General features: G+C 40.4%; 1 protein-coding gene across 5 annotated transcripts in view; it reads left to right on the plus strand.

Annotated features, from left to right (window-relative positions):
* The window catches only part of SLC35A3 (solute carrier family 35 member A3), a 95,553-nt gene extending 75,866 nt beyond the window's left edge, over positions 1-19,687 (plus strand). For all 5 annotated transcript variants that reach the window (XM_085884707.1, XM_085884705.1, XM_085884706.1 and 2 more), the window contains 4 exons: positions 1,499-1,661; positions 10,351-10,469; positions 14,427-14,560; positions 16,825-19,687. In XM_085884707.1, coding sequence (XP_085740833.1) covers positions 1,499-1,661; positions 10,351-10,469; positions 14,427-14,560; positions 16,825-16,915 — 507 coding nt within the window. In that variant the 3' untranslated portion in view covers positions 16,916-19,687. The remainder of the gene's footprint in view (positions 1-1,498; positions 1,662-10,350; positions 10,470-14,426; positions 14,561-16,824) is intronic.
* Positions 19,688-21,374: the final 1,687 nt, after the last annotated feature.

Consider the following 21,374-nt stretch of genomic DNA (forward strand, 5'->3'; position numbering starts at 1 on the left):
TCGCATACCTTCCGATGGGAATCTATCATCGTCCGTGATATTTTTCTCCTCTCCATGGGGCTCACGCCCCTGGGCGGCAAAATCCCGAACTCTTTTTTTTTTTTCAAACTCTTCACATCAAACTTTTTAATTTCTCCAGGATTCTTCAATCCAACATGTCGTAAACAGTGCATATTTCGCAATTCTTACCATCACACAAAAACATGATGATTCTGGTATCTCAGAAAAGTAGTGCAATTGAACTGAAAACGGTTCCTACGTGGTTTCTGGTTGGCTGCCACAGACGTTGATGCGTCACGGACCGCTCACGAGGATTCACTGCAAATTTCAAAAAAAAGTCCACAAGTCTTCATTAAAATTCAGCGTCTCGAAGCGGAACTTGAGGTGTGGGAGTTGTCATCTCATTAGACCGCATCTTACTGCATCATAATCAATGACAAAAATTTAATTCACATCTGGGTGCTACAAAACTGAACGATAGAGCTGCTGACCTAATAGACATACACTATGTGGCATCAGTACATGGCTTTACACACTCCCTCCACCTGCCCCCACCCTCTCAAGTCATTTTTTACCGAACCTGGGCTGTAGTCTGGTGAGCTTACGCAATCGAGCAGTGTCCGTGAGTCAGTCAGTCAGTCCGTAAACACTTAAGTCATTATCGCTTGAACCAAACACACGATTTTGATGAAACTTGGTCACAAGCTTCATATCTGATGCCTAACGAAAGTTTATTGACCACATCAAAATCTGTGCTCATTAAGGGGGAAATTTGGGGGGGGGGCGTTTCACCCCCCCTCCCCCCTCCAAAAAATAGGTATTTGCTCTCTTCTCTGAAACTACACACAGTTTCAATGAAACTTGACCACAACCTTCATCACCCGTGATGTACTAAAGTTTGTTCATAGCATTAAAAAAATAATCAGGCTCAAAGGAGGTCTGTGGGGGGGGGGGGTTTGAGTGACTGTTGCTCCTGATCCAGGTGAGCTTCAGGACGTGCGTTCCTCTTTTTCTTATTGTGGGTGAAAAATGTAACTTTCACAATTGAATAAATATCTGAGGTTAAGTCTCTTGCAGCACATGGACAAAGGACTCTTGATATTGAGACATGAAATTGTGCACGTGGTTCCGAGTTACTTCTGTGTCTTTAATAAACTGAAGAATTTACTTCATGGCAACTATTATTTCATTACATTCTGTTGTTGGAAGTACTATTTTTCAGAGGCTTAAACATAAACACACAAACTTCTCTCAGTGCAACAATGACCGAATAAAATGGTGGCAACACCACAGACAGAAGGAAGTGTAAAAGTGATCTTCATTTTCTTTCCTTTTTTCCAACTTTTTCTTTTGAGTGTCAAACGTGCATCGTATTTAAATAAATAAATAAAAATACACACCATAGTAACACTGTTACTTTCTTTCCTCTGTGCCTATATACCTGCTTTGCTTGCTGTATGAACATCTCTGCTCATATTTGCTGCATGTGTACATACAGTTTCCTGCTGGCTCTGTGGCGAGGCCAGAAAGTCATGGCACTCCGTTAGTAGGACTGTTTGCCGTCCTTCTCGCCTGCTTCTCAAGCGGATTTGCTGGGGTTTACTTTGAACGTATCCTCAAAGGATCCCGACAGTCGGTGTGGCTTCGGAACATACAAATGGGTAAGGGTTAACAAATACGTAGGCTTTCCCCTATTAGAGTGGAAATTAACTGGTTTTATTTGACAGAGGTTTTTAGCTCGCCTGTTCGAGGAACAGAGAGCTATAGCGATACCCCCGGCGTGAGCGTCAGTGTCAGCGTGAGCGTGAAAATGTTAGTTTTTGGGTCAAGTTATTTAGAAGCTTGCCATTCATGTAATATGTGTACTAGGATGCTGATATTTGGCATGGAGGTTCCTTTGGAGTATATTATTGATGTAGTGAAGTTGAAATAAAAAAATAATTTCAAAAGTTTTAAATTTTTGACCTGTTTTGAACTTAACTTTTTTGTAGCACATTCAACATTAAAGTTGTTGGTGCAAGTTATTTAGAAGCTTGCCATTCATTTAATGTGTGTACTAGGATGCTGATATTTGGCATGGAGGTTCCTTTGGGGTATATTATTGATGTAGTGAAGTTGAAATTAAAAAATAATTTCAAATGTTTTAAAGTTTTGACCTGTTTTGAACTTAACTTTTTTGTAGCACATCAACGTTAAAGTTTTTGGTGCAAGTTATTTAGAAGCTTGCCATTCATTTAATATGTGTACTAGGATGCTGATATTTTGCATGGAGGTTCCTTTGGGGTATATTATTGGTGTAGTAAAGTTGAAATTAACAAATGATTTAAAAAAAAATTAAATTTCAACCTAAGATGGTGTCAAAGCCACCCAATGCTCGCCTGTTTATACTAGACGCTTGCCATTAATTTAACGTGTACTAGTTTACTGCTTACAATACACAAATACATATATTGCTTTAAAATTATTTGGATCAGACTTCACTGCAATGCTTTTTAAAAAATATTATTAGACTAGTCTTTTAAAAACGATAAATGTATAAACAGGCGAGCATTGGGTGGCTTTGAGACAAACTCTCTGGTTATTACCTCTGTCAACAAAGGTGGATGGAGGTTGTGTTTTTGCCCCTGTTTGTCTCTGTCTGTCTGTCTGTCTGTCTGAGCAGTATATCTGAAAAGTTATGGATGGATTCAGATGAAACTTAGTGGACATGTTAGATATGTGACCGGAACAAATTAATTTGATTTCTGGTGAGCATGAGAAATTTTAAAAGTGATTTTTCACCGTTGAGAGATAGTGCCATAAATGATGTATGACAAGGTATCTCAAAAAGTTGTGGATGGGTTATGACAAGACTTTGTGGATGAGTTGGGTCGTTCACAATCAAGCCGATTAGATTTTGGTTCCGGTCGGGATGCAGATTTGGCCCATCAGTGGGATACAAAATGTAAACTGTAACGCCTGTAGGAGGTATGCACTTTACCGAGTGCCGTTTTAGTTTTACCCGTTGCTGTGTTCAATATTGCATCTATGATTCCCCAAAGATCACCCAATAAAGCCAAACTTAGCAGTGTTCACACAGGAAAGCAGGAAAATGGGAAAACGCTTCTTATAAATTGAAAGGGCGTTTATTTACAAAGTATAGGGATGATGGGACAAGCAAACTTGTGTACTATGGAAACTTAGGCCGATCCCACGAATTTCACGAACAATTACCAGAGTCACACAATGAAGGGAGAACAGGTGAGGACTTTAAGCTGGCATGAGCTGGTTGTGGCTTTGAGCTGGTTGTGACATGGACATGTGGGATGGTGGCAAAAGTTGGGTGGATCAGAAAGAGGGTGAGAATAACAATGCCAGAACAGTTTTATTCTTTTCCTGTTTGTAATGACGGAATTACAGATGTGACGAGCGTATTATTGTATGGATGTGAAAAAAGAGACTTTGAGGGGCATTCAAAACATTCTATAAAAGAGATGGTTGCAATCTCATTCATTCAACTTCAAAAAGAGATGCCAACAATGGTTTTTGCTACCTCTGCCACCGAAGGCGGATGGAGGTTATATTTTCATCCCTGGTCTATCTGTCTATCTGGCTGTCTGTCTGTGAGCAGCATATATCATAAAGTTGTGAACGGATTCGGATTAAATTTAGTGGACAGGCTGGGTGTGTGATGAGGACAAATTGTTTAGATTTTGGTGAAGATCCGGAGCAGGATACTAGAATTACCTCCGCCACCGAAGGTGAAGGAGGTTATGTTTTCACCCCTGTTTGTCTGTCTGTCTTTGTCTGTTTCTGTACAGGATGTCTCAAAGTTGTGGACGGATCCGGATGAAATTTTATGGATCGGTGTGTGACAAGGACTAACTGATTAGATTTTGTTGGAGATCCGGATCCGAATTTGACTACTAGAATTAAGTGATTCTTCACCATCGAGAGATAGTGCTAAACCGATATATAGCACGATATCTCGAAAAGTTGTGGTCGGATTAGGACGAAACATGGTGGGCAGGTTGGGTGTGCAGCAAAGACGAATTGTTTCGATTTTGGTGAAGATGCAAATGTGGATCTGGATACGAGAATTATGTAATTTTTAAAATGATTCTTCACCATTGAGAGATTGGGCCAAAAACGATATAGTACTGTATAGCATGATATTTCAAAAATGTATTGGGCCCGATATGTTCTTGTGGATCAGGCATTACGTGGAGGAGGTATGCGCTCTAACGAGTGCCCTCCCAGTTTTTTTAAGCAATTCTTCACCATTGAGTGATGTCGCTAAAAACGATATATGCCAGCAAAAATAATACAAAAAGTTCCTATGCATCATTTACACCTTTGTGAAGTGAAAAAAAAAACCTCATGTCGTTTGGTCATATCAATATTTAATGTTTGATAAACATGAAATCGACATGAGAATATCAACACGTGTGCAAGACGTGTCTCCAGAGGCTCGAAGAGGGATACGGTCAAGAATCAGTCAACAGCTCAGTACCTGGTGTGACCACCATTTGTGTTGAAACACACTTGGCAACAGCACCTCTTTGAGGACACAAGATGGTTGAAGAAAGCTTGAGGAATGTCATTCCAGATTTGTAACAAGGCCTGCTGCATTTGGGCCATTGTTGCTGGCTGGTTTTGAAGACTGGTCAATCGTCATTCCATCTCATCCCACATATTTTATGGGAGAAAGCACAGGTGAAACAGTGGGCTCTAGGGTAGTGTGGGAATGTTCTGTTCTCGCGAAGAAGTCGGTGACCACTCATGTGACGTGAGGGCGCGTGTTCTCCTGTTGAAGTGTGACGTGATGTCCATTAACCTGACAGGAATGGGTGGACTTGAGGACTGAGAACTTCATTATGATGCCGAATACCTGTGAAAGTGCCATTAATGACTTCCAGCTGAGTTCTGTGATGTGTGGTGATGCATCCTCATACCATCACACTTCCACTGCTGAACGACACATGTTTTACAACACATGCATTCGCGTAACATTTGCCTTCCCATCGATAAATGTGACAACAGACATCACTACTGTCTCGATGGGATCTCAACTCGTCTGCAAAGACGATAGTAGCCCAATCTTGTCTCCTGAACCTCAGACGTTGTCGACACTAAGCTCGGCGTGCATGTCGATGACGTCGCATCAAAAATCGGATTAACTGCTGGTCATTGTGTTCAGATGTTATGCTTGCATAAACAATTCCTGGTAGTTCTGGCACCGATTGGTCACAATCCAGGGATGTCGTGAGCCATCTAACTTGCTGTCTGGAGCCAATTGCTATGGTGCACCACCCGGATACGGTTATCCTGCTGATGTGACATCGCACATGGTTTCCCAGAATGTGGACAGTTTCTGATGTTGCTAGTTTGTTGATAACACTCCAGAGTGATTTTACGGCGTTCCGATGAACACTAAAATGCCTAGTGTTCCCTGTCCACCTCGAGACACCAAAGAGAGTGCACCATTTACCCTGAGGATGTCACAGTAGAAAAGATTTAAGGACAATACTGTGCCTTGTTTGTTGTTATACTGGTGAAACCAGCATACAACAATATACAGAAGGATCTTTGAAAAGTAATATTTATTCATCCCTATTGTCTACCTTTAAAATAATAGTACTAATTAAAAGAAACCCTTCCCGACTTTTCTAAGAATCCCCAAATTAATAAAGTACAAATGCCACATATCAATGCAGCTATGAATTAACTCGTGACTATTGAGGTGGCAAATTATCTCAAGTTACCAGTTTGTAACATAAACCCCAGCAGGTTATAAATGGGTGAAGGGTCGGCTGTGAACACGTTCTGAGGGATCTCTTGTCCAGTGGATGCACGCAGGATGAAGCCGATTGGTCAGTCGTGTTGCAAAAGTCCTCAGAGGGTGAAAACTTGCATCACCGAAGTATGCAGAAGAAGCCGAGTCCACAAATCAAGCTGTGTGTTTGAATTTGGGGCTGCATGCTGTGAAGGACAATGCATACTGGAGGCAGGTGAGTAGAGGGTGAAGGAACAGATAGGGTGCCGTCTCGATGCAGCCAGCGAGGAGGTGCCTGCTTTGAAGCTGTCTCTGAGATGACAGCAGGGCAGCAGATTCAATGAGTGGACTGACCAGCAGATTACAGCGACCAATGTACAGTCAGGGAACGGAGTCGCTGAACCATTCCAAGTTCGCATACAGAAGACTCCTGATTCCACCTTTACTCGGTGAGCCGATTTAAAAAATGAATTTCACTCCATGAAATTCAGTACGCAGCAGCTGTGTCTTCTCTCCATCTACATGTTCCCTCTCCTCTCTGAACAAAACTGTTGGCTTATTTTATATCTTTTGCAAACTGTCAGATTTCCTTTGATATTCATTGTTATGGATTCCCAGAGTGGTTGCTGCTGTCTGAGTTATTTTATCTCAAGAGTGGTTTGTGATTCCAAAGGTGCCATCAGTTCTTCCAAAACCATTCCCAGCCTTGCTGCAGACGTGGCTGAGCATTGTGACGTTAAAACAAGCCAAACAAGTTATTTTACCAAAGGCACTGAATTCCTTTCACAGAACACACTCACCCACAGCTCAAGTATATCTTGTCAAAGGCTGTCTGATAATTATATGTTAAGACTGGATTGTAACACTCCAGTGATACAATACAATTAATATGTGTGTAACTCCCTCCCCCTTCAAAGGAAGAAAGTTTCAACAGAGTGAGAACTTTCTTACCCTTTACAGAAAGTCTAAACACAACAAAAAGTAATTCCATAGCCATGAGTAATATTTTAAAATACAAAATATAAACAGCTTATCGTCCGTAATACCTTCCAACTGACTACAATAACAATTCCAGAGTTATTCAGATTTTGACAGAGCATCTGCAATTACGTTGTGTTTGCCTTTGATTTGTTTAATTTCCAAGTTGAATTATTGCAAAGACAAGTTCTATCTCATCATTCTCTGATTTTTTTTCTTCCTCATTTTATGAGAAAAGTTAAGGGATTGTGATCTGTAAGAATCATCACTGGAAATGTAGTTATACCGAAGTATACCTCAAACTATTGCCAAGCTAGCAGAAGAGTAAGGGTCTCTTTTTCTATGGTAGAATCGTTATTTTTGGTGTTTGTTTAATGTATTTGAGTAATAGCATCCAGCATGATCCTGTAGCAAAACGGCTCCAGCCTCTACATTGCTAGCAGACGCCACCAATTTGAAGTTTTGTTTGTTTGTTTGTTTGTTTTAATTTGCTGTGGCAAGAACTGGAGAACTCATAAGTATGGCTTTAATTTTGTCAAATGCAGCCTGACATTTGCCATCCCATACAATTTTTTCCTTTTTACTGAGTAGATTAGTCAAAGGGACAACAATGTCAGAGAAATTTTTACGAAATCTCCAATACCATCCAGCCATACCCAGGAATCCCATGAGCTCCTTCTTACCATAAGATGCTGTCAAGTGATCAATTGCTTCCACCTTTTCTTTTACTGGTTGAACCTGACTTTGACCCACAACATGACCTGTGCTTTTGTCATTTCAGCTTTTACCAGATTTTGAGTAATATTCACGGAGAGTTTGGCCTCAGGCAGTCTCGCAAATAAAGCACAGATTCTTGTCCCAATACAAGTCCCAAGGTGATCGTCCCAAGTAATGAAATAGATGCTGACAGAGTCAATGTATGCATCAATCCCTTCAAGATCTATGATAAGGTCATTGATGAGTAGTTGAAATGTAGCGAGGCCATTCTTTAGGCTGAAAGGAAGAACTTTATTCTGGTAAAGTCCATTCGTTGTCACAAAAGCCAAGATTGTCTTTGTTTAGTAAGAGGAATCTGTCAGGACCTCTTCAATAAGTCAAACTCACTCATAAAGGCAAGAGTCCTTTCTCATCACTACATTAACTAATTTTAAGTCGGTGCAACAGTTGGTAAGTAGTAGGTCTATGCTTGAAGTTTTCAGTACCTTATGATGACTATGGAGAAAAAAAACATGACCTTGAACAAAATCTAATGAAAAAAAACAAACAAAAAAAAACAAAGCAGAAACCAAAGTACATTAAAGTAGTTTCAGCCAATCGCTGGATTTTATTACTTGTGTAGCCAAATTGTAGGTTTCTCAGTCCAAATGACTAAATTGAATGTAATAGTAGAGGGAAATAGTGCCAACCTAAAGGCCCTGTCACACCTTGACTTCTTCAAAATTTGACACTTCAAAAAGTGTCAAAATTCACACCTTGACTGTCACACCTTCAAAATGTCTGTAAAACGCTGTCGTACGATGAACTAATGATGTTTTTTTCCAGTTTTGGACGTATTCATAACGAGTTGGACATGTGCATAACGTATTAGTAACGTACACAGAATGTTTCGATAACATATAGATAACTTGTATCAACGAATGCTGAGCATGTTGTCGGCGTTCACAACCTATGCCCAACGATAGTCTAACTTATGCATAGCGCGCGGCAGCATATCGCCGACGATCACGTGGCATAGCCTATTAATAGGCTGCGGCTCGACGATTCAAATCATAACCACACTAGACATCGAAGTGTCAAGCCGCTGTCACACCTTGACGTTTTAGCCAGCGTATGCCGATGTATGAAAAATTTGCCGAATACGCTGGCACGTGTCGAATACGTTATGGGTAAGTTTGTATACGTTAAGAGCACGCTGGCATACGTCGTAGTACGTCGACAAATTTTCAACGTATGACACACGTTCCGCATACGCTGGCCATAAGTTGTAGGCACGTTACGCGATCGTTGACACACGTCGAAGCACGTTACGCGATTGTTGACACACGTCGACACACGTTACTTGTAACTTACTCATAATTCGAAACACGTCGAGGTAATGTTTAGCTTCAGTGTTCCAGACTTCCTGGTTTTTTTTTGGTTTGTTTTTTTTTGCTTCGGTATGACGGTGATGTTGGCACTTTGATTTCTCGTGCGGTTATGATTTAAATCGTTGAGTGGCAGCCTATTAATTATATTATAACCGCACTAGAAATCATTGTCAACATCACCGAAGAAAAAAACTCCAAAAAAACCAGGGAGTCTGGAATACTGACGCTAAACATTACCTCGACGTGTTTTGACTTATGAGTAACTTGCAAGTAACGTGTGTCAACGATCGCGTAACGTGCCTACAACTTAGAGTATGGCCAGCGTTATGCGGAACGTGTGAGTCATACGCTGGCATACGTCAAAAAATTTCAAGCATGGAAAATTTGTCTAACAGCTCGGCATACTACGACATATGCCAGCGTACTACGACGTATGCCAGCATACTATGACATATGCCAGCGTACTACGACGTATGCCAGCATACTATGACGTATGCCAGCGTGCTCTTAACGTATACAAAACTTACCCAAACATATTCGACGTGTGCCAGCGTTTTAATCAAATTTTTCATACATCGGCATATGCTGGCTAAGTCGTCAAGGTGTGACAGCGGCTTAAGGGGGGAAAAATTAATGTTTTAATTGGCATTAAAATGGTGAGAATGGTTTTCAAATTGGACCGTATTAAAATTTCTACATGAGAATTTCTGGTATTGGAATTGGTGATTTAACTTTATCATGTATGGCCTTGATTTATTGCAAAAATTACTGGATAATTTGTCCATTGTTTACTCACATGCTTGGCTCATGTGTATTATCAGGTGTGGCCAAAAAAAATCATTACCCTAGAAAAAGTAATTCAGAGCCAATATGATTTATTTTACAATAGCATCGAACTTGACAAATGCTGGTAATAATGTATATAGCACCATCTTAAAACTACATCGAAAGATGGCACCAACTAAACCATGCTGAGTTTCACTTCATGGTCTGGATGATCTCGGGGAGAGGGTTGGAACAATTTTGAGTGAAGACATTTTTTACTTTCCTTTATGAATCATCTCTTCTTGAGGCCTCTTACACATTCTTTTTTTTTAATGCATGGAGGTGGGGATGGGGTTCAATGTGCTGCCGTTTTCTGTAATATGTAGACAGCCCTTACTTGGAAGTGTAGATGAAATGAAAACAAGGAAATGAGTTTTCGAGGAGTTGTATAAATATTCGTACTTGGACGTGGGAAAAGAAAATGCAATGATACAACTGGCTCTGAAGAATAGGCAGAGAGGTGTCATTGTGTCTGTGCCCTACCCCCTTTCGTTCTACTTGTTCTTTATAACTGCTTCGTTTCTCTTCTGGCTAAAATTGAATTTACCTCCTTTTGCCTTTATGATGTTGATGACAATTTTGTGCTGGAGTTTAAAAAAAAATTAACTAGTCACCTAATTGCTTTCTTTTTGGTCGGTGAGGGTGTACATGTCCAGAAATTGTGATTTATGGGAGTATAATCGTTGTGGATACTGTCGTGTGCAGGGTTGTTTGGGAGCTTTTTTGCTCTGGTCGGTGTTCTGGTACGTGACTGGGAGCAGGTCCACAAGGCAGGCCTTTTGCAAGGTTACAACTCTCTAACTTGGATAGTTGTCATACTTCAGGTGAGCTGGCATGACATTGACCTAAAGATCTTGATGCTAGATATTATTGGGAATCGACTTTAAGATGCCTTACTTTTATCACTCAATCATTAATTAATTATCATAGGTATGTTTGAAAAATTACATTTGGATAATTTGACTATTAAAAAAAAAATTGTGCAGCTTTTGACTGCTGGTTGCACCATTGCTGGGAGTGCAGCTTTGCTGCTGAAAGCTGGTACTCATTTTGCTGACCTTGGAAGGAAGACAGGCTGAGTCAACCCACCTGGTGTTAATTCAATGGTGGAAAAGGGGCTCGAACTCAGGACCCTAAGTTGCCAAGCCAGCCACTTTAACCACTAAGTCAAAACCAGGCTCAATTTTCGCCGATACACATGGTAATAAAGCAAGTGATTTAATCACTGAACACTACTACAGGGAGTGGGGATTGAGAGCAGGGAAACGATGATGCCAAATCTGAAAAAAATATCCTCAAAGTTAGGCTGTATAATCCGTACTTGTGTAGCTTTGCTGGTACCTCTTTAAAAAAACTTTCACTTTTATCTGAAACTACATCCCATAGTAATCCGAATTGGCATTGAGAATGATCACACGGTGGTTGTCTATGTAGTTTAATGGTTAGAGCATCCATTCTGATTCTGGGAGGTCGGTGGTTCGAACCCCAGCCAAGTCATACCAAAGATCTTAAATTGTATGTGCGGCTTCCTTGCTTGACACTTAGCATGTAAAATGGATGGAGCATGAACAAATGACACAACCATAGGTTGGTAATAATAGTGCAGGCTTTGATGTGCCAAATGGCCTCCTCCTGTGTCAAAGTTCCTTGTAATGGAGCATATTATTATTATTATTATTATGACTACAACATATAAAAACAGGCCAATTAACTGTATGCCTGTGTAAAAACGTGCGTAGTAGACTTCCGCCTCTTCTTTGCTTTCGTCAATGTCATTTTCACCTGCAGACGTGGCATATCGTGCAAGTGATTCATTGACATCAAATTTATCTCCTTTATCATCATATTTCTCTGCAAGTGATTATTCGTTGACATCATATTCTCCAAATGGCATAATAGAGTGGGTGAAAGAAATTGAAAGTTTTAAAAATTATTTATTTATTTTTTTCCTGTTTATTCCCTTCACTGTGAAGTGAAACTCAGCATGTTCCTCTTTCTAGGTGTAGTTTCCAGTGATTGTCACACCTTTTTCCCAGCAGTGGCTAATTTTCCTGATGCCACTAGCATGTCACGTTTTTGGCTCCAAAAAACCTTTCTTAGAGAAAAAAAACCTTTTGGTTACCCATCAAATGGAAACTCCTTTTTGGCTACTCTTTCAACACGCTTTTCTTTTCTTTTTTCTTTTTTCTTTATTGGAGCGAGGTTCAAAGTTGGTCGGTCTGACAGTGGGACAAACATCAAGGGATGAACAAACAATATAAGAGAAAAGGGAGGTGGTAAAGAAACGCTGAAACGAGCAAGTAAGATGGTTTGAATAGGAAAGGTTAATGGGGATATTAAAGATGAGACAGAATTGGAGATGAGGGGTGGTGGTGCGCACTGCTTGCTTTTGAAACCCAGGAGGGAAGAGCGAGCCAACAGATTCTGAAAAGGTGGTTCCATAGATTGGAGAAGCGAGCATTAAAAGAGTTTATGTGTGCAGTCAGCCTGGATTTTGGAAGTTTAATTCGGAGGGGGTTGCTGCATGCACATCTTGGAGTAAATAGGGAGGTTCAGAGGACAGAGCAGGGAGAGCAATTATGGAGAAGAGACTGTGATAAAACAGAGACCATCGACCTGGCTGCAATGTGAAAGCAACAGACCTGTGCTTCAGCCTCATCGTGGGAGATTCCAATAATTTTGAAAGCTTTAGATTCTACAGAATCTGGGAAATACAGATGTGATGCTGGAGCATCAGCCCATAGTGGAGAGCAGTACACCCTAGAGATATGGACAAAGACTTGAGACTGAATAGCTCTGATTTTTCCAAAGAAAAACTTGGATCGATGGGGAATGTCCAGTCTGTGGCTGCTTTTGGAAGCCAGCCTTCCTTATGTGGTTAGCCCAAGAAAGGTCATGGTTGATGGTGAGGCTTCGACGTTCAAGAAACTGAACTTTCAGTGAATGACAAAGGAAATAGATCGGTGGGTTCGTTTGACGATCCAACCAGACTGATAGAATGAGACTGAGATTTTCCAGGATGAAGGATATTATCGTGGCACTGGCGGTCCAGGTTAATCCCCCCCCCCCGACCCAATTTGTGGTGACGGGTGGTTAACACCGCCAGCCCGGATGGTCGAGCGGTTTTTCCTTATGACGAGGCAGACATATTGATCCTCGGAGATTATCACGCATGTGGGAGGGGCAGGGTGCAATGGTGGAGCGACGGAGGCACGGGGAAGCACAGCACAGGGGGGATTACACTCAAACCCCACGACAAATACATGGAAACAGCAACTTAAAATGAACACTGTATTTACTGACAATATGATTTACAATGTAATGACAATTTACAAGGGTAATTATAAATTTACAAGGGTAATAATTAACGTGAGGTAAATTAAACTCTAAGTCGAGGCGCCTCTGCACACAGACTTAAATACAGACAAAGGGAAAAACTAAAGAAAAGAAAAGAAAAGCAAATCCTCCCTTTATTCTGGCACTTAGCTTGGTCCAGAGATGGGCTTTCTATAATGTGGAATCGAGGCGCTTCTATTTACATGTGTATGCGCACGCAAAATGGCGCCAAGCCACTCTCTCACAGCGGGAACGTTTGTCAGGCAATTTGTGAGCGGTCTTCAACACCAAGGCTCAGAGACCTCATGCAGCTGCTTTGTGCGTCGATCGTCCTCACCGACCCACTATTTGACATACATGAGGCTCGGGGTCCGTTCTTCACGACCCAACCAAGAGCCAAAGGCCAGTATCTTGCTTCACCACACAAGCCAAAATTGCCTCAGCACGAATGCGAGAATCGCGCCGTCTTCTTCATGCAGCGATGGAAAGCCATTTAGTCGTGCCGAGACGAGAGTAAAGTGAGATCCTCCGTCCCAGCCACGTTCCTACCACGACAACAACTGCCTTCCTCACACCGACCTCGTGTTTTCCTCTTCTCCCTCAACTCTGACTGACGTCACACCGAACCCCCGTTTCGTCCTCCGGGGCGTGGCTTGCTTACATGAAACCCAGGAAGACAGGGCCTACGCCCGCTCAGCACGTTTGGCTAGTTTCTGACGTCACGCCAATCAATCATCAGCCTCGGGGGCATGACTTCGCCCGTCGTCACCCTCGGAGGCGGGGCTTCTGCCTGCTCGGCACGTTTGGCTTGCTTGTCAATGCAAAAATGTAGAAATAGGTTACAGGGGGGCAATCACATACTGGGGGAACTTATTCTTAATCCCTATCTAATTAACACCGCACCACCACCACCACCCATGTGTGGTGACACATAACATAAGTTCACAGTTTCCCTACTTAATTACATTAAGATGTCTCCTCCACGTCCACAGACTAAACAACTCTATTAAATCCTAACTTTCCTATTGAATTCCTCCATCTACCCCCACAACCATAACAATATGTTCCATTTATGAGACCAGTCAAATTATTTCCAGATTAACAGAAAGAGATGCAGCTGCCATTTGCAAAGCAGTGGGAAGGGGTGCTGTGCACTACAATGTGGAGACATTTGCCATAAGAGAGAGTTTCTAGAGCATCGGAGCGATCATTGATGTCGATGAGGAACAAGACTGGGCCCAAATTGAATCATTATTCACAGCCACTTTTGGCATTTTTACCTGAGCACATTTGCAAATGTATAAACTTTGGCATTTTCCTGTATTTTTATCAAATAAAATGTCAGATCGGAATTTATATCAATGATTGTATACTGCATATTGGAAATATTCCCCTATTGCTTAGGAGATGGCAAATTTAGCAATGTGTCCTTGTGTGTGATGCAGGCAGTTGGGGGACTAGTTGTCGCTGCTGTGATAAAGTATGCTGACAATATCCTTAAGGGATTTGCCACATCTCTCTCCATTGTCCTGTCCTCTCTCATCTCATATATGCTGCTGCAAGATTTCATGCCAAGCATGTGAGTCCTGCTCCGTGCTGTGGTGGAGGTTGCACATGGCAATCAAAGTTGCGCAAATGGCATGGTTTTGCCCATGTGACTAAGATTACCAAATTTGCTCCACCTTTTATCACATCCTCACCTTTTCATTGTAAAAGTTGTTGTTCATTTCATGAATTGTTCATGGTTTGCTGCCTGTTTATCCCCCCCCCCCCCAAGGTCACGTTTACACCTCTGTTTTGAAACCATGAATAATGGTCATTCCTGGGTTTAAGCCAACAGTCCCTTCCATTAGCTTGAACATCTGGTACAGACAACACAATATGATGAGATTCAAGAGATTTTTAATTGAAGCACCCATAACTAGAACGGGTACTCGTAGAGAGCATATACCTTCGCCGCCGCTACTGTTTTGTTCTTGGCATAAGAGTGTGGGGAACAGAACAAGGAGCATTTTGGTGCTGATTTCATACGAATCGGATAAGAATTGACTGCGTTATGATAAAAATACGCACATCTGCAAGGTCGTGACTCCCCTGACCTTTGACCCCCAACCGTGAGTAAGGGCAATTACGTCATTGTGTCAAGTTGCATATCACAAGATTGGGCATTAAATTCTGAACATTTTGGCATTAGTTTCATACAAATTGGATAAAAATTGACCGCGATATGGTAAAAAGACGATTTTGACCTTTTCATGACCTTGACCTTGACCTTTGACCCGATTGCTCCCAAAATCTAATCAAATGGTCCTTGGCTAATAACCAATCATCCCACCAAATTTCATGCAATTTGGTTTAATACTTTTTAAGTTATGCGAATAACAAACAAATAAATAATCATTGGCATCTCCCACAAACATATATTTTGGTACTGATTATAATGCCAGGATTTGGGACATTTTCTTTTAAAAACAAGGGTAATGACGTAATTGTGTCATGTCGCCCATCACAAGATTGGACAATGAATTATGAACATTTTGGCATCGGTTGCATGCCAATTAGATCAAAATTGACCGCGCTATGGTAAAAATACGAATTTGACCTTGACCTTTCACCCGATCGCTCCCAAAATCTAATCAAATGTTCCTTGGATAATAACCCATCATCCCACCAAATTTCAAGCGATTTGGTTTAATACTCTCTGAGTTATGCGAATAACAAACAAACACACACACACACACACATTCACAAATAAATAAATAAATAAATAAATAAATACACAGCGACCAATACATAACCTTTTGCATAATGCGAAGGTAATTAAAGCAGGCCTCGACACATTTCTTTCCCCACGACTAAACTGTTTAGCCCTCGCAAGTCGCTAAACATAGCAACTTCTAACCTGTAGTTTTCTACATATTGTGCGTGAATTCTCCCAACATTATCAACAAGTCATATCACATTCCTCACAAAGAGTAGGTGAGACATCATCGGAAGCCTGAACAAATTACAATTTCCTGCACACTTAGTCGAGTATCCTCCGTTGGAGTAGCAACCCTTCCATGATTGTAACCCGTGCCAGGAAACTGCTTCAGCATCAGTGACACTCTGTACAAGCCGGTAGGCGGACATGGGTAGTCGATCAAGTCGAATTTAGTCGTTTTTCAGCCGTTACTAGCCAACAAAAGCGTCCAGAGCAATGGTTCTTTCTCACACATAACTTGGACATACCATGAACCTACCATACCAGTTTCATGTATGTGTGACTCATAGTCTCTGAGATATAACGAACTTCGTTTTTTTGTTTTTTTTCGACCAGGGTTCATTCAAAGTCCATCTTCTCCGACAGTTTTCATGGGAGCGGGCTGAATTTTTTTGTCAAGGAGGCTGAATGTGTTGCCCACAAACGATCATAGTTTGATTTTTGAATTTCGATATTTTTATTTTTTTAGATTTTTTTTGAAAATTTCAAAGGCCCGTTGCTAGGCAACCGAGGGGTCCATAGCAACGGTTCTTAAACGCGCACAACTGGGTCATGGTATGAACCTACCACCAGAGTTTCATCAAAATCAGCCTACGATTAACGGAGTATTGGCCTGGACAGACAAACAGACATAACGACGGAAAACCTGACACCAAGGGTAGATAGATCGACTACCCAATAGAACATCGTACATGATAATAATCATGCTATCAAACCCATAATATCTATCCCCTAACTCTCAAGAGTTCACCAATATCTCTGTACTGCACACTAAGATTTTAGTCCATGGAAGAAGAACTGTCTTTTATGAGGTGGAAGGAGACTAGTTTTGTTGTTTGTTTGCTTTCTTCTGTTTTTAGGCTTTTCACTATCGGAGCTCTTCTTGTGATTGGTGCTACATTCTTGTATGGATATGAACCCAAAGAGCCAAGCAACCTGGTGAAGATCTGATGGGTTGTTTGTTGTTGTTTTTTTGTTTTTTCTTTGTTTTTTTACACAAAGGAGATTGCTATTTGTGCCATTGAGCCTGGTTGGTTCGAAAACCAAGATGCTTTCCAAACTCCCCCCTACCCCCCCCCCCCACTCCACATGCCCCCCACATTCCAAGTATTCAACCTGAGGTCTTATCTCCTTCATACTTATCCATCTATTTCTAGAAATAATTTGATATTTTTATTTTTCTATCTGAACTCGTACTTTTGCCTAATCTGAAACATCCACCAGGTCATTCTGTGAGTGCACCCCACCCCCACCACACTTCCTGCCCACCCCAACCCTTCTCTAAACACACTAACTAATGGTATTGTGATTAAGACCTGTTTTGTTGCCAGCCTTGGCATTTTAAAGCAGATGAGAGCCTGGAGATATGGTTTAACATCATCATTGAAAATGTTGGCATTCCAGTCAAACACAAGCTGTTATGTATTTTAAAAAAATTGTATGTGGGATTTGTGATATGGCATCTATAAGTATTTGAAGATGCTGTATTTAAATTTCATTTTAGAATTCTTAAGAAATAAAAAGCAGTTTGATTGCCTTTCTGATCCACAATATTTTGGTAAAACCACTTCTGTAAAATATATTTTGCTTTTCTTCAAATTAATTATCTCTTTGATTATATGTGCAACTCACTGTGCAAATGGAAGTTTAAGAGTTTAGAAGAAGGATATTGGTTGGAGATTGAGGGAAGATGGGGTCAATTCATATTACAAATGTGGGGGTGATGTTGAAATTTAATTATTCCTTATCAATATTTAATATGGAAATGCTCCAAGGGTTTAGAACAGAGCAGTACATGTGTTTTTTTTTGGTTTGTTTGTTTTTTGTCCTTCCAATCATACTTTATTGTATAAAGCAGTGGACTTTTGTGTTGTCTAAAATGGTTCACCAAGGCAGATCACCAAAAAGGCTAAATCTTAGGGTACATCCTTCCATTGTTGCAAAGATGCCAAACATGTTTTAAAACTTATTTTTGTAAAATTTACATTGTTATGGATGCTTACTAATCCAGACTGGCAATATGTGTGACAGTTTTGGTTGGTGCATGCAAAAATGTTGTTTTTATTTTTGTGTTCTGAAGTGTCAGTATATCAATGAGACATTAAATATTGGTTTGTAGTCGATCACATCAAAATGTGCCATTTCATACTTGGGCAGAAGTGGAGCTTCCATCCTCCGTTGTCCTTTAACAAAATGACTGAGCCCCAAGGTAGAAGTATGGTAAGTCATGATTGTTTTACCAGTCCTATTACCAGTCCAAATGTGCTACTAGAGCAACCCTGTAGGGAGCTTTATATGTTTTAATTTTAAATGGTGGTTAACTGTAATTTGACTGTACCCTTGCATTTTCTAGTCCTGGAATCTGCTGAAATCTGAATTTATGCTGGGCAGGAATTGATAATTCTACCTCAGGTTGTGTAATATAACTGGCTGTGTTTCCAGATGTTTGCCTTGTCTATGATGAACGGTTTGTGCAGATAAATGCACTTGTACCTTGTTTCCATGGCAGCATTCAACCCAGGTTGAAAACCATGTGCTCTGGATACTGCATTTCAATGTAACTTAGCCATTCTTGTTTGGGCTGTCAATGTGGCTCTTTGCCAAAGTGTGGATGTGTGATGGGATGCAGGCCACATAATCAGGTGGTGAGTGTGCTTATACATTTTGAATGAAACTGAAAGGAAAGACACTGTTGTTTGGCCTACAATAATTCTAATTATTCTTTGGTGTCCTTTAAAACGAGGGACAGAGAAAGATTGAGTGTACAACTTAATGGAGTGATATGTGAACTCATCATTTGGAGACTATGTACATTCAAGGTCGGGAATTGCTCAGAAGTAACATTTCTCTTGGGCCTAGCTGCAGATGTTGGACCACCTGCTCAACTTGTGACTGTGCAGCAGTGGTTCTTAACCTTTTTGGCCCCACGACCCCATCAGACATACTAGGTCAGTACCGTGACCCCCGAACAAAAATTGAAAAAAAAAATAACAGCCCGATTTATTAAAACATGTCTGCCAATACTCAGTCAATGGGTATTTTATATGTTATTTATGACCCCTTCATGACCCCTGGAAAAACCCCAAAAGACCCCCAGGCTTAAAACTGCTGCTGTGCAGGATAGTCTTATGCTGTAGACTTCCTGAGAAATAATGCACATAAATCAAAAACATTGTCCAAAAAGCTCTTTTCTCCCCTTGTTAACCCCTACCTAATCTCTACTTTTAAATTTCCAGTTTTCAGTATCCAATCTTGTCCACCTTGTGTCCTCTCCTGCCAATCCCACCCAACATTCCTACCCACACCCATTGTTTGTCAAAGTCTCCCTCTATCTTGGCCTTCAGCTCTCTTGTTCTTTTTTCGTGCATCTCTACTGTGCCTTTTTTGGCGTGTTACATCCTGATCCGTTCAATATACAAACTCTTCCACGAGCCTCGACTACGTAAAATAAAAATATTAATAGTAATAAAAAAAAAACACTGACATTTTCATTCAGCTCAGATAAACTATAACATGCGAGCTTGTGGGAAACCCCGGGTCAGGGCAGCACAGTTTGCAATCCAGTTTGAGTTGTACATGGAAACAAGGTACAATATTGCATTGAGCCACAATTTAAACCTTTGTTGCACAAACCTGATCTTTGCTGCTGTTTTTATTTTTGTTTTTTGTGGAATGTAAGGTAAGGGCTGGTTTCAAAGGTATAAATAAAGTTACAACATTTAATATCAATGTTTTGTCAATCTATTTTGCTGCATATTTTTTTATTTTAGTTAAGATATCAAGTTTTGAATTGGTTTGCATTAAGTAAATGAGGGGGCAAAATGGGGGGAAGCAAAAGGAAAGAAGGTAAATGGATAGACAATGAAAAAGAGTAGCCAAAAACACAAGATTTGAATTAGAGCATGATGTCTTGCTGTGTGAATAGGGTAAGTTTGCTCAAAGACAGGTAGGGGATTACAAAGGTGGGTGAAAATGGGAATCTTGATGTAGTTGAAGCAGATTTGTCCGTTTACAATGTGTTCGATATGGTTATTTTGTTTAAAGTCATTCCAGCAAGGAGTTCAGGTTATTGTCTTTGTTTAAAGAGTCTCTGAAGAAGTGAAAAGGAAGTGCTGCCAGGAGGAATGGCTTTCAACAGGCTTCTTCATTCCAAATCACTTGTATGTCTTCACCTGATTGAATATTGCTTTTTTTTTTTTTCAAACTGAAACCAAAACTATTTCTTCCAAAAGCAGTGGAAACTAGAACGGCACTCGGTTCGAGCACATACCTCCACCAGGCTGAATAGTTTACGTTTTGTGTCCCACTGATAGGCCAGATCTGGTTTTGGACCTGAACCAAAATCAAATCGGCTTGTTCTAATCACCTAACCAACTTCATCCACATAGTTTTGTTATAACTCTGTCGTCAACTTTTTGAGATATCGTGCTATATATCGTTTTTGGCCCCATCTCTCAATGGTGAAGAATCACTTTAAAAGTTTAATTCTCATTACCAGATTTTCACTAAAATCAAATTGATTTATGCTTGGTCACACACCCAACCCTTCCATCAAGTTTCATCTGAATCTGACCATACCTTTTTGACATCGCATTACATATTGTTTTTAGCCCAATCACTCAATGGTGAAGAATCACTTAAAAAAATTATTGGATCCAGATCTTCACCAATATCTAATCATTTTGTCATTGATCCAGATGTTCACCAAAATTAATGTTTTGAAATATCCTGTTCACAGACAGACGGGTGAAACATAATCTCTGTTCACCTTCGGTGGAGAAGGTAATGAGAACAGAAACTCCAATTTGTTATTTATTTCATTTTACTTACAATACATCCACAGTGTAGTTGGGTGACAATGGCTGAGTAGTTGAAGGCTCTGCATTGAGGTTGTCATCTCATTTGGAGATGTAGGTTGGAGTCCCACATTTGAAAGAGTGCCTTCCATTTTTAAAAGCAAAAGCATTGAAAAGGAGAATCCAAAAATAAACGAGCGATTTCAAAGTAAAAAAAACAAACGAAACTGCAGATGTCAAAGTTGTTCTCATTTTAGATTTTGTAGCTGTTATTTTACTTATTTATTTTTTGTATATTTTGCCATTTCTCAGTGACTGTTGCTGTGAATTTGCTCATTTTACTATTTTGTTATGGCAAAATATTCCTCCTGTTGAAAACAAGTTTGACAATGGAAATGACTGCTAGACATATTCTGTTTAACATGTAAATGCAATGAGTTCACATTGTTCTCCTCTGAACATTTTTCTGAAGTGGAAGGGAGAGTCCATTTTGAATGTTTGAAATTTTCCTCTCTGCCCATATCCACTAAAATCAGGACTGATGGATGTCAATATAATTCTTTGATGCAACTCACTCAAACATCATCTACACCTCATTGGAGTGTCTCTCTGTC

Source organism: Eptatretus burgeri, chromosome 6, assembly GCF_056783735.1.
Source record: "Eptatretus burgeri isolate ZD-2024b chromosome 6, Ebu_testis_v1, whole genome shotgun sequence".
Taxonomy (NCBI): domain Eukaryota; kingdom Metazoa; phylum Chordata; class Myxini; order Myxiniformes; family Myxinidae; genus Eptatretus; species Eptatretus burgeri.